Source organism: Cololabis saira, chromosome 21, assembly GCF_033807715.1.
Source record: "Cololabis saira isolate AMF1-May2022 chromosome 21, fColSai1.1, whole genome shotgun sequence".
In the NCBI taxonomy this organism is placed as follows: Eukaryota; Metazoa; Chordata; class Actinopteri; order Beloniformes; family Belonidae; genus Cololabis; species Cololabis saira.
Genome location: NC_084607.1, coordinates 12,101,380 through 12,114,980, shown reverse-complemented (window position 1 = coordinate 12,114,980; position 13,601 = coordinate 12,101,380). Strand labels below are relative to the sequence as shown.

At 39.8% G+C, this 13,601-nt stretch overlaps 1 protein-coding gene across 1 annotated transcript in view; it reads left to right on the top strand.

Moving 5' to 3' along the window:
* Positions 1-13,601, top strand: part of kcnt2b (potassium sodium-activated channel subfamily T member 2b) — a 46,706-nt gene that overhangs the window by 15,416 nt on the left and 17,689 nt on the right. The window contains exons 2-11 of the mRNA XM_061711714.1: positions 1,075-1,154; positions 1,477-1,579; positions 2,386-2,448; positions 3,246-3,294; positions 4,770-4,829; positions 5,585-5,659; positions 6,616-6,699; positions 7,095-7,189; positions 7,873-8,053; positions 12,546-12,710. Of these exons, the coding sequence (XP_061567698.1) occupies positions 1,075-1,154; positions 1,477-1,579; positions 2,386-2,448; positions 3,246-3,294; positions 4,770-4,829; positions 5,585-5,659; positions 6,616-6,699; positions 7,095-7,189; positions 7,873-8,053; positions 12,546-12,710 (955 nt within the window). The remainder of the gene's footprint in view (positions 1-1,074; positions 1,155-1,476; positions 1,580-2,385; positions 2,449-3,245; positions 3,295-4,769; positions 4,830-5,584; positions 5,660-6,615; positions 6,700-7,094; positions 7,190-7,872; positions 8,054-12,545; positions 12,711-13,601) is intronic.

Genomic DNA, 13,601 nt, shown 5'->3' with positions numbered 1-13,601 from the left:
GGACTGAAAAGGCAGAAAGAGCAGTAATTATGGCCTCCCATGTTCAGCAGAAACATCAGAGGGAAGTAATTTGTTGCTTTATATTTAATCAGTGGAGATAACGAGACTGACTAGAGCTGTCTGGGCCTATGGGCAGCGGACAAGCAGGAACACCATTTCCTCCACAAGCCATTTGTCTTTTACGCAGCCAGCCACCCCGTCTTATTTCCATATTTTTCTGTGTTCAAATAATCATTATCACCTTTTTCCATGTTCAATTTCCTCCAGTGTACACTTTCTCCTCCCCACCTTTATTCTGGTCTTATCTCGAGTCCTCCACTGGTTTCCACACCTCTGTTTCTCGACGTGACTATAAAATAAGTATTTTAACTCCTCAGGCATCTGAACTAGGGTTGCCACCTTTCAGAAATAGAAATAAGGGACGCCCTGATTTCAGCAGCGCAGGAGCCAAAAAAAAAGCCCTAAAACTTCTAAACTGAATAAAAATGTGTTTATTTTATATGAAAATGCTTTAATAGCATTGAACTTTCATGACTGTAGAGACAGACAACCATATAGCAACTGAAATAGCCTCCTATGCTACGTATGTCCACATCAGCCCAGATGTATAATATAGCCTACAGGTGAAGAATATGGTGTAAAAGTTAATTTATTTCAATAATTCAACTAGAATATGGTGTAAAAGTTAATTTATTTCAATAATTCAACTAGAATATGGTGTAAAAGTTAACTTATTTCAATAATTCAACTAGAATATGGTGTAAAAGTTAACTTATTTCAATAATTCAACTAGAATATGGTGTAAAAGTTAACTTGTTTCAATAATTCAACTAGAATATGGTGTAAAAGTTAATTTATTTCAATAATTCAACTAGAATATGGTGTAAAAATTAATGAAAATACGGGACAAATCGCATCCCATATTAGTTCAATTACGGGACGCAACATTTTTTTCTCAAATAAAGGACAATTCCGTATTTTACGGGACGGGTGGCAACCCTAATCTGAACCCCCACCCCCAGCACCTTCAGCATCCTTGTATCTGACTCTGTCCATCTCTCTTCCCTCTGCTAGGGTCCAAGTGGAGTTCTACGTGAATGAAAACACATTCAAAGAGCGCCTCAAGCTTTTCTTCATCAAAAACCAAAGATCCAGTGAGTTACTTGGAGTCCTGCTTTCTCTGCAATCAGCTATGAGTTTTCCAGCATGCTGTCACTGTTTCTGTACAGGTTTCTCTCACTTTCACGTTAGTGTGTAAAGTGTTGTTATTCTTGCAGTGTCTTTCATCACCTGTTGTTGAGCTTGTTCGCTCTTTGCAACCACCTTACATGTCCGTGTGGAGATTACGATGAAAAGTTTCCCAATACCTCTAAAACTGAAATTTAGTCACAATCAGGCTTGATTTTTACTTGATTTAGCAAAAGTGTGTTTGTCTTTTTTTTCTCACAAATTCTGAATCTTCTCTTTGGACTGCAGGTCTGCGAGTGCGAATGTTTAACTTTTCTCTAAAAGTATTGAGCTGCCTTCTCTACATTGTCCGAGTCCTGCTTGACAATCCCCAAGAGGAGAGACAGGACTGGTGAGAGAAAAGTATTTATCTTTTTAAGCAAGTTTAGCTAGCGGATTAAAGTATGCAGAGGAGTATAATATACAAAACTGGCGTTATATCCAGTAACCACTACTATGAAAAGGGCAAGCGTTTCTATGAGAACTAATTACAGTTTCTGATCATTATGACTGTGTGGTTTGTTTATTACATCTGACTGGACCACAGTAGTCAGCGTAGACAGTGGGAGTGAGAGTAAACCGCTTGCTATCTTAGTTAGGAGGCAAAATGTATCAGCTATGGGCTTTTTTTTAATATATTTTGTCTATGAGTTGCTTCATTTTCAGAGCATCTTCATGAGGAAATGTGATCAATAAACCTGTGTTAATAAAATCAGCTCTGATTTCAACCCCTTCACGGAAAATTAGCACCCAGGTGCTGCGCTCCCTTCAACGCTGATCAGAGCTGAAGCTGAAAAATGCCCCCCATCTGCTGCAGTCATTTGATGTGGGACTAAATTCTGATTCAAGGGCTTTTCATTGCATTCAAAAGCCTCCAGGTGTTAGTGGGTTATGTGGCCAGCAAAAAAGAAAAGAAAGGCTGACTTCCCTGTGGCTATGAAGATGTGATCGCAGTCATAGGGCACCAGGCCATTAAATGAGATGACAGCGCATGCAAAGTATCCCATCAAAGGACTGAGAGAGTGTGATGAAAATGCAATTAAGAGATTGAATTGAAATTTACTCTGAGCAGTGTCAATTTTTTGTGAGAGATGCTTAGAAAGAAAAATGTTCTTTTTTTTGCTTTGTTTGGTTTTTTTGGCCCTTGCCCTCCTGCAGCGGTGGAGGAGTTAACTGCACCAAACAAAACGCATCCTCCCGTCCCTGGAGTGAGTTTGACTGGTAAGCATGCAAGCCTCTAATTAGGAGTGATGACTTCTGTCTGCAGACAAAAGCCATGAAACCGCACACCCTGGAGGACTGACATCCCCGGCCCCGGCCCACCGGTCGGAAGTGCAGCATAACGCAATCAATGCAACTTCACTTAACTCACGCAATCCTCAATGTTGATGTTGAGCATCACAGATCCGTATCCATTTGTCACAAACAAGCTGTATAGATTACTTGTCCACAAAGTACGTACGTAGGTAGGACCTTTGGCAGCTTAATCAAAAGTGATCTAGTGGATATAAAGTATGTGATATACCACAAGAGAGACAGAAGAAAAACCTGTGTACATGGACCCAAGGCTATGTGATGTCTCCTGCTCAGGGACCTATTGATCTAATTGATGGCTAATGACACTGGCTAGGCTCTGGCACCAAATGAATAAGGAGCACGACAGGAAAGGGGCTGGCCAGCTTCTGCTGCAGGCAGCAGACTCATAGCATCAGTGGAGATAGCACTCATGGCAAGCAGCCATGACTATCCCCCAGGGTGCCGTGGAGAAAAAAGAAACAGCCTCTCTCTCAATATGGACATAAATTTGACTCAGTGAATATTACTTTTCTCCTACACTATGGGCACACTGTCATTCATCTGTAAACCACATAATTAAAGCAGTGACATGAGTTGTGTTCATGGTGCCTGTTAAGTGATACTGTGTTCATAAGACGGATGTTTTAGGCAATTTCCATTTCGATGGCATCTGTCTAATCTTTGCTCTTCCTTGCCATATCTCTGCTCTGTCCTCTCTGTAGGAAACTCATCATCTGGGTTGATAGACCTCTGCCGCTGTGGGCGCTGCAGGTCAGACACACCAATGCACTCGTGTGTAGCCAATCCTGTTATATTATGTTATGTTATGAATCTTTATTTCGGCTTGTACACACTTTTTTGCAGAACAAGATGAAAAGGTAAAAAAAAAAAAAAAAAACATTTATTTTGCCGAAAAGGTGTAGGCAGAAGCCGTAGCTTATAGTTCCTACCCTTTTTTCTTATGATCAGCATAAATATGAGACATTAACTTTTACTCCGTGGAAACAAACAATACATAAAGAAGACAAAAATAAGTAAGACAAAATATAAAATTGACGTTTCACATTCTAGAATGTTTTAGATAGTATACTTTATAATTATAGTGTTTTATATTTATTTACAGTATTTTCTTTAAACATTTCCTTAAACTTGAAGATAGAACTACACATTTTTATGTTGTTATTACAACTATTCCAAATTTCTCTAGCCTTAATTGATGTCCATCTCTTTTTAATATTAGTTCTTGCTGTCGTCATCTCAAACATGAGTTTCCCCCTCAGATCATAGCAGGTTTCTTTTATCTGGAACAGGTCCTGAATGTAGTTTGGAACCAGTTTCTGCTGGGCTTTAAAGGCAAATAAAACCGTTTTCTGCTCTACTATATCATGGAATTTTAAAGTATTATATTTAATAAAAAGATTATTTGTTGGTTTATAATAGTCAGATCTATTAATTATCCTTAACACTCTTTTCTGTAACAGGAAAATAGGGTTTGTATGTATATGTGTTCTGTTTACAGTCATTTCTGCTAACTTGAATGCTGACACCATACCAACAGCCACAACATTAAGGCCACCAGCAGCCAAAATAGTTCATGACCTACGGGAGCTTTACTTTTCCAGGGAATCCTGCAAATGTGCAATCGCTTTGAGATCTGGGGAGTCATTGCAGAGCCATGCAAGTGGTTCCCAAACATGTTCTGGCCGTGAATGGTCTGCTCAGGGGAGAACTGCTGCCGCTGTTGCGACAATAATATCAGTACCCAACGTTTCACAGCAGAAAATCGAAATGTAATGAGTCAAACAAGGTTTTGCACTTCACCCATCAGCCAATGTAAGGTTGACTGGTGTACAGGTGCATGGCAAAATGTGTTGTGGTCCCTTTATTAGTTTTTGAGTAATTTAATTCATGCCACACCGTCTCAGGGCTTTAACAGGCTTTAACAATTCAAATAATTGCACTTGACATCCATTTACGCTAACAGAATGATTGCACACATATGCATATAAATGTATAAAATCAGACACCAGGCTGTCTCTTGCTTCATTTAAACCTGTTCCCTCTGAAACGCAAACATCAGCACGCCCACTGAGTCCACCCACGCTCTCCATCTCTGTGACTCCTAATTTCTCTGGTCTTTCTCTCTCTCACTATCTCTGTTCCTCTCTCTGTCTACTCTCCCTCTCTCTCCGTAAATTTGTGCATTACTCTCTCCCTCTCTTTTTCTGTGTGTGTTTTTTTTGCAGGTGCTTGTGGCTTTCATCAGCTTTTCAGAGACTATGTTGCTTGTATATCTCAGCTACAAGGTGAGCCACTCATGGCCCCCAGTGGACACTCTGAAACCTTTTGTGATGTCTGTGGCTGTGATGTCCACACGTGTGGCGCTGGTATCAGCGTGTGTGTGTGTGTGGGTGTGGATGGATCCGACATGCTCGACACTGTTTTTCATACATTTCCCGCGTGTACACGGCACTAAACTGACGTTTTACTTCCTCAACCAATGCGTCTTTTTTGTGTTCTTGATGTCGGAAGGTGCCTTGAGAATTCCTCGTATTGTTCTGTTATGGATCAGAAAGACTTTAAACGAGGCCCCAGTGTTGAGGCGGTGGGGGGCCGGTCCATCAACGGGTTTGCCCTCCCTTTGATGTTCTTGACACTATAAGCCCATGAAGAGCTCACTCCACAGATTACTCTGGAGGCAAGGGGGCCTTAGCATTTAGAGCTGACTGATTCCTGTGGACATGGCCTGCGCCAGCGCCTGTCCACCTACGCTAGTCAGATCCAGGTCAGCCACACACAGGCAGCAGACACATAAAAACAACGGTGGCTGACATCTTAATTGAACAGCGGGGCTTAGAGGAATTTGAGTAACTCAGCTCCCTCTTTCAAAGGGCTCAAGGGAGTTGTATAACCCTTTCTACATCCCAGTCTGCTCAGCGGTGCAAAAGCTGGTCAATTTGTCGCCTTCCACTCTCAGTAGTCAGGCCTGTTATATGCTAATCCCATAAGGTCAGCAAGACTATGGAGTTTCCTGACCCCGGTGTGCGCTTTGTGTTTCCAGGGTAACGTTTGGGAGCAAGTATTACGTGTCCCGTTCATACTGGAGATGATCAGCACCGTTCCCTTCGTGATCACTGTGAGTGGAAAGATAAATGTTACTGAGCTCTCACAACATGGAGGTTTCTCAGGTAGCCCATGGAAGGCACTTATTCTCAGTACTCGAGTTGTAAAAAAAAATCAGGGGGCATGGTGGATTTTATCATATGGGGACAGATAATTTGTGCTGATTACTAATAATATAATATATTACAAATAATAGCACTGACCAAAACACCTGCAGAAATACTGCAGGAATGACATAGCAGCAGTTAAATGCAGCCTTCTGTAAGCTTTAAATATCCACTGGGCTTACATCAAATACATCAAAACACAACAATTAAAAACAGTTTTCTGAACTTATCAATATGACTCTGTCCTTCACAGGATAAGTAAAATGGATCACTGCAAAAACTCATAATCTTAACAAGAATATTTGTCTTATTTCCAGTTAAAATGTCTCATTTTAGTAAAAAAAATCTCATTACACTTAAAACAAGACTCATCACTGGAAAAAACAACAATTTTCACCTGTTTCAAGTAGATTTTCACTTGAAATAAGTAGAAAAATCTGCCAGTGCAACAAGGTTTTTTTGCTTGTATTCAGAAGATAAATCTTCTCCCACTGGCAGATTTTACTACTTATTTCAAGTAAAAATGTACTTGAAACAGGTGAAAATTGTCAAATAAGTTATTTTTTTGGTCTTATTTTTCTGGTGATGACTCTAAATGATGAAATAGCAGTAAAACCACATTCATTGATGAAATGACATAATGGATGGAAAGGGGGGATGACAGTTTTACAGGGGGGATGATTTTGACCGTTTTTATTTCAGGGGGGATGCCATCCCCCCTCATCCCCCCTCAACTCGAGTACTGCTTATTCTCTACCATCACAGATGGGACAATAATGTTACATAATCTCATTCCTCGATAGAGATCCCATGACTTTAAGAGACAATTAAAAAAAAGTCATCTTTTTTTTCTTCTTGACAGGTGATTCTGCCTTCCTTTAGAAATCTCTTCATTCCTGTATTTCTCAATTGCTGGCTGGCCAAACACGCTTTGGAGAACATGATTGTAAGTGAAGCAATATGACTCCATCCAGTTTGAGCACTGCTGTCACCTCAACATCTCTGTTTTCTTTTGTTTGCATGCAATTCCCCTTCTTCTTCTCCCATTTCAGCTTTCCAGCTTTATCGTAAACACTCTGCTATGAAGGTAAATCTGTCAGAAAATGTTCAAACTGATGACTTGGACTTATTCATGAGTTTCTAAACACTCCCTGCATCCATCTATCCAATCATTTCCTGCCAATTCTTTGAAGTTTTTATCTCATTCATTATCACATTTTGCATTTTTTATTTAAACACATTCCCCCTGCTGTCCATCAGCTCCCTTTCATCATTGTTTTTACTCTTTCACAGTATTTTGGCTGTATTTTTGTCATGCAACTTTTATCTGTTTTTCTGCAGAATGACCTTCACAGGGCGATCCAGCGGACACATTCAGCCATGTTTAACCAGGTGGTGATACTTATCAGCACGCTGGTCTGTCTAATGTTTACATGGTGAGTTCCCTCACAGCTGTCACCAAAAGGAGAGACAGGTAAAATGTGGTGGAAGAACAAGACTTTAAATGGAAATTGAACAGAAAATGAAGCGTGCCACAGCTGTGGACAAAATGAGGAAGAGAAAGGGTGTGACGACGACCAACCAAGAGTGTGATGCCTGCATGCGCACACACATGAAAACAAAACCAAAAAAGAGCACATAGAGAAATGAAAAAAGAAGCTACCGGAGAAGCCAGTAGGGAATTAGTTAGTGGGAGAGAGCGATGGCTCTCTGAAATGACAGCGCCTGTTTGCGTCTGAGAAGTGGAGGATGCGTCAGCTCGCTTCAAAGCTGTTGTGGAAGCCTGAGCGAATCCAGAAGATCCTCCACGCACAGCTTGAGTTAAACTCTGTGACCATTTCAGTCTTGACATTTCCCAGTTGACGCATCTTTCTGTTAAAGGTAGTGATAATGTACGCAGCTTGGACACCTCTATGCAAAAAAAAAAAGAAAAGGCACTTAGGCATGCATGTATCCTCATCTCATAAAAGGTCACAAATATATGCACAGGAGTAAAAAAAAAGTCTTCCTCGTACGTAAAGGCTCCCATGAACACTTTTAACTGAATCAGAATCTTATATGTTTTTAGTTCTCCAATTTATTATTACTTCCTTTTTCCCATCCCGCCGCCCTCCAACAGCATCTGCGGCATCCAGCACCTGGAACGAGCCGGAAACAACCTCACCCTATTCGACTCGCTCTACTTCTGCGTGGTCACCTTCTCCACGGTGGGTTTTGGAGACGTCACCCCCAAGATCTGGCCCTCACAGCTCCTGGTAGTCATCATGATCTTTGTGGCACTTATCGTGCTTCCCATCCAGGTGAGAAACTGTGCTCTTTAATATAACAAGAACAGACTAGCTGATTTAAAAAAACATAAATAATTATAATAAAAAAAGGTATCAGTTTGAATCAGAAAGGTTTGAAAGTGGGTTTTAAATTGAGATCCTAAAACCTGCACTGATTTGATGAGGAAGAGAGCCTCGAAAGCAAAAACCCATTTCAAACTTCTCATATTTTATTAAACCTTTCGAGCATCAAAGAGGACCCCACCAAGTGCTCCTTCCATTTCTGTGCAGATGGAAAATCCCAGACAAACCACGTGCTGATATGCATTTAAAATGATCTGGAAAAAAAAGTAATCATTCCTAACCTTTTCATGCATCACTGACATGGACAGTTTTTTTTTAGTTTATTTTATTTATTTATATATACTATCTTTACCTTTATCCATTCTGGGTTTTGCATTCAACAAAACTGCAAAGTTGTTTTTTTTCGTGCATTTAAATGCCTGTACCGATATGAAAGAAACGTCAAGATAAGAAAAATAAAACATGAAAATTGCTTTGTATGTCATTAGAAGTAATTAATTGTGTACAAAAACATTACTGGACGTTTTTTTTTAAATAATTCATGTATGAAAGGGTTAACAGATGGTTTAGCTTCATCATTTACATAAGCTACATTTTCTTTAAAATGTTCAAGAATGTAAAACTTTCTTCCTTAAGACAAATATGTTTTTCCCTTTCACACAGCAACGTGAGTCACTGCTGCTTCGTAGATTTACAACACTATTTTTATTCAGAGAGTGACAAGTGACTTCCATACTCACTCAGTTCTCTGAATCTTGTCCCCGTCTTTAATCTTTTCCACGAAGGGAAATGCATGACAGAGAACGAGAGGTGCTATTGGCGTGCACGCCGTCAAGTGAGACGGATACGCCAGTCTCGCTGTGTCCCAGAGGCCGTTCATCATATTTGTGTAAAGCTTTTATCCCTGAGGAGGCTGTCTCACCTGTATTTGTCCCTGAACATGTGACGGTGCTAACAGGATTTATTTTCTCTGCGTATGTGTTGTAGGTAGAAGTGGGACGTCTAGGCGGGGCCCTCTTATTCACTTGATACAGTCACGACGACATCTGTTTTCAACATTTAGGGGCTGGACTCATTATCAGTTGAAGATTCTCATTTCACATAGCCACAATAATCATCGTAGACGTCTAAAACGTGGTTTCAGGACTTGTACCAGTCAAGCTTCTTGGGCTTTCAGTTTCAGATGTTACGTTTTTTGCATTTATTTCAGTTGTTTTAGATGAATAATTGGACTGCTCCAGATATCCATAGTTGGTGTTTGCTATCAAAACATAGACGTGTAATTAGGGCCCGAGCACTGACAGTGCGAAAGCCCTATTTTTTCTGTAGGAATTTTTCTTTTTTTTTCTCGTTTTTTTTATTTTTTTTTTTATTTTTCCGACGAAATTAGGGCTTGCCCCCCTAAACGTGTCCCAAAAGTCACCAAATTTTGCACGCAAGCCAGGCCTGGCAAAAATTTTTATATTTAATGTTTTGTATTAATGAGCGTGGCCTAATGGCTCAACAGCGCCCCCTAGAAGATTTCGTGCCTCAAGCCCTACAATACGGTTTGACGTACATGCACGAAAATTGGTACACACCTGTATCATGTCGCAACTTAAAGAAAAGTCTCTTGGCACCATGGCCGAAACCGAACAGGAAGTCGGCCATTTTGAATTAATCATGTAATTTTGGCGCAATTTATGCCATTTCTTCAGCCGCTTCTTCGCCTGAACCGTAACGCGCACCCAGGTGTGTTATACATCAAAATGTGCGTCTCCATCCTGCGACGATGGGCATTACTTTTGTCAGTCAAAAGCGTTACCGTGGCGTCGATAGACACCAAAAAGCGCACCCCCCCCTTCATCTGATTGGTCCATATTTGATAGTTCCTACTTTCTGCCATAACTTTTGAATGGTTTGACATAGAGAGTCGTTGGTGGTGTCATCTCTCCAGGCCTGAAGAATCTACATGCAAGTCATACAAGCGCTTCCACTGCAGCACGCCTGAACGTGCACAAGGGTGCGAGGGCCCGTTCATCGCTGCTTGCAGCTTTAATTTTACAAATAACTTTACGATAACTTTACTCGTATTTGGCCGAAATCTTTATTTATTTATTTATTTTTGGTCTATTACCATTTTGGTTGTTAAGAAAATAGGTTTGACTCAAATAACTTCTTGTAATGGGTGCGTCACATATAACAGAGATTTTAGTAGGAATGCCTTTTATCTTAGAATGACACGTTAGCCACTTGTTAGGTAATACTGTAGGTATTCATTACATGTTTGCAAATATCTGCAAGTACCATTCATAACAATACAACTCTCACATAAAATCGTACTATTCAACTAACGGTTGACTTGCAGATATAAAAAACGGGAGGTTTTTGAAGAATATTAATTCTACTCACCAAGAAAGTATTTGTGGGCACAAACAAACTGAAAGCATGTTAGACCTGGAAGCATGATGCAGTTGGATGTTTTTAACATCTGAACCTGACCATATGAGCGCTCAGCCTGTGCTTGTTATAATGGTGCAAAATCAGGTCCATGTGGGATTCCCCTCACGTTTCCCAGAGCGGGAATTGTCCACATTGGTTATGGTGTCATACATGCAATTACTCTAATTAGACCAATCACATAAAAGCCAATGGAAATGGCCATATAGGGCTGATTTTAAGCCCCTTTATAATCACATGCCACAAATCAATGGAGCCAGTGAAATGGTTACTGTAGATGAGAATAAATACTATATAGATTTGTGAAATGCTCCATTTGACTTGCAAGAATTGAAATACATTTATATTCAATACAGTTCATATATTGCAATTGTTTATTTTTTTAATGATTTTAATGATTTAATGATTTAATGATAAAACTGTAATGGATATCTTACAAATGTAAAACAGCCAGTCATGATCAACCAGCTTTTGGTAAAGGTTTCATTGTTTTTCAGCTGCAAATATCTCCACAACAACAGTAAATCTGCAACATAACCATACTTTACTTTACTTTACCACCATACTAAACTTGCTTGAATCAGCTGGCAGAATCTGCGACTCTGTTCAACACTGATGTGGTTACAAACTCAACCTTTCCCTGTCCGTCCCCAGCTTTCATCCATAAATACCTCTTGACATTTAGAAAACCGGCCTCAGCGAGCCCCAACCCCTGCCCCCACCGTGTAGGTGTGTGAGCTTTTCCAACTCCGTATACATTTTCCTAACAACACATACAGTCATTTGCATGCTGTGCACAAATGGTGTCCGACTAAAACATAATCCTCTCATAGATGTGCAACCTGATGAACATGCTTTCAAGCTTTAAAAAGCGGACATAATCGTAACATAAAAACTAGTCTAATTTATCTGGACTTCTCAGAGGAAAAGCAGCACACAAATCCAACACGAGTCGTAGCACGGCAACCATCGCAGCTGTTGCTGCTCAGGAGAGCAGAACCTGCATTACGGGAGGCACCGGGTTCAGCACTGAACAGCAACTATGGGCAGAAATATGTGCCACTAGAAACTGAATTTGAATAATTTATATTTGAATTTGAATTGCTCAACTTGAATAATTGCATTAAAAAACTGAATCTGAATCACATAATTTGAATTTGTATGCAGATTTTTTTCTACAAAACAGCAAGATATAAATCTACACTTTTTACACAGAATGGAGAAAACACAATAACACAAAATATCTAGCTCCCATTGGTCTTTTATATCGTTGGAAGAAAATAGAGGTTATAGTAGTCTACGTGAAAAGGAGTTCTTTGTATCTGCACTCGACTGCTCTTCCTCCGGAAGACCCGGATGTCTGGCACAGTAAAATTGAAATTGAATTGCAAGAAGATAATTTGAATTGTGAGAACTGAATGTAGATTCATTTTTTGTATGCAATGATTCAAATTAAACAATACAAATTCAAATTATGTGATTCAGATTCAGTTTTTTAATGCAATTATTCAAGTTGAGCAATTCAAATTCAAATATAAATTATTCAAATTCAGTTTCTAGTGGCACATATTTCTGCCCATAAGCAACTCCTCACCTGCTTCATAGTGACTTTATCACTGGAATCAAAACGATTCCTGTGAGATGCAAACATTTTTGAGTGTTGTACATATTGATGTGACATTCTCTTGCGCCACTTTATTAGTTCCATTTTAATATTTCAGGCATTCGTCTACATTTCTAATGCACTCAGGCATTTCTGTCCAATTTTGAATAACCCTTTCTATTATTCCCATCACTACACTGTTAATCACCGCTTTCATGTCCCATTCATATGCCATCCTGAATCTCCACTTATCTTAATTCCCCCAAACACTCTCCCTAATCAAATGGAAACACGATACAGAAGGCATCATTTTCTTAACCACCTGGGTCCTCGCTGTATTCCAGCTAAACTAATCCAATTTCCATCTGTTGAATGTGATGGATGTCATCCTAAATGCAGTTTGAGCAGCTGGCCTTTCTGTGGATGGAGCGACAGAAATCTGGGGGCAACTACAGCCGCTACAGGGCACAAACGGAGAAGCACGTGGTGCTGTGCGTCAGCTGCCTCAAGATCGACCTCCTCATGGACTTCCTCAACGAGTTCTTCGCTCACCCCCGCCTGCAGGTCTGGCTTTAAGTAGGACAAGGAGCTGTTTAGGGGGGGGTCTAGTGTGTGCATTTGTTGTTTGTAATAATCCTTAACCGGAGCCCAAGAGGCCGAGGGCAAAGCAGAGGATTAATTTGACAGTAGCAAGAATCAAACTTCTGTCTTATTGATGTTGCAGCAGGTGTGTCTGCCTGAAAGTGTGAATATTTACTTGTTTTCCTGGGGATCATCTTACTTGTTCCTCACTGACAGCAGGGTGCAGCTGTAGCCCAGTCTGGAAAAAAACAACTACCGTATTTTCTGGACTATAAGCCACACCTGCATACAAGCCGCATCCGCTCTATTTAAAGAAAAAAAGATATGCAAGCCGCAGATATTTATGTTGTTAGATTAGATATTTACTACATGTACAGAAGGATTTAGAACTGTAAATGATGTACATGTTTGTACCTAAATAGATCCTTTCCTAACAGTGTCTTTTAACACGGCAGCAACTTTGCTGATTATATTATAACCGGTATTTATTCTATTTATTTATTCAGATCTATTTATCTGTTTGAAATCTGCTTCTACCTACTTCTATCTGCTAAAGAAGAAGTAGCGTATTCTTCTTTGCATTTATTTTGTCGCGGTGAAAGAAAAATCCACAGAATAGAACCTTTGTACAAGCCGCATGGTTCAAAACCTATGAAAAAAGTAGCGGCTTATAGTCCAGAAAATACGGTAATCTTTATTAGTACATTTAAATAAATAAATACAATTATTACAGGACTGTCTCAGAAAATTAGAATATTGTGATGTTCTGTAATGCAATTACAAAAACAAAAATGTCATACATTCTGGATTCATTACAAATCAACTGAAATATTGCAAGCCTTTTATTATTTTAATATTGCTGATGGTTTACAG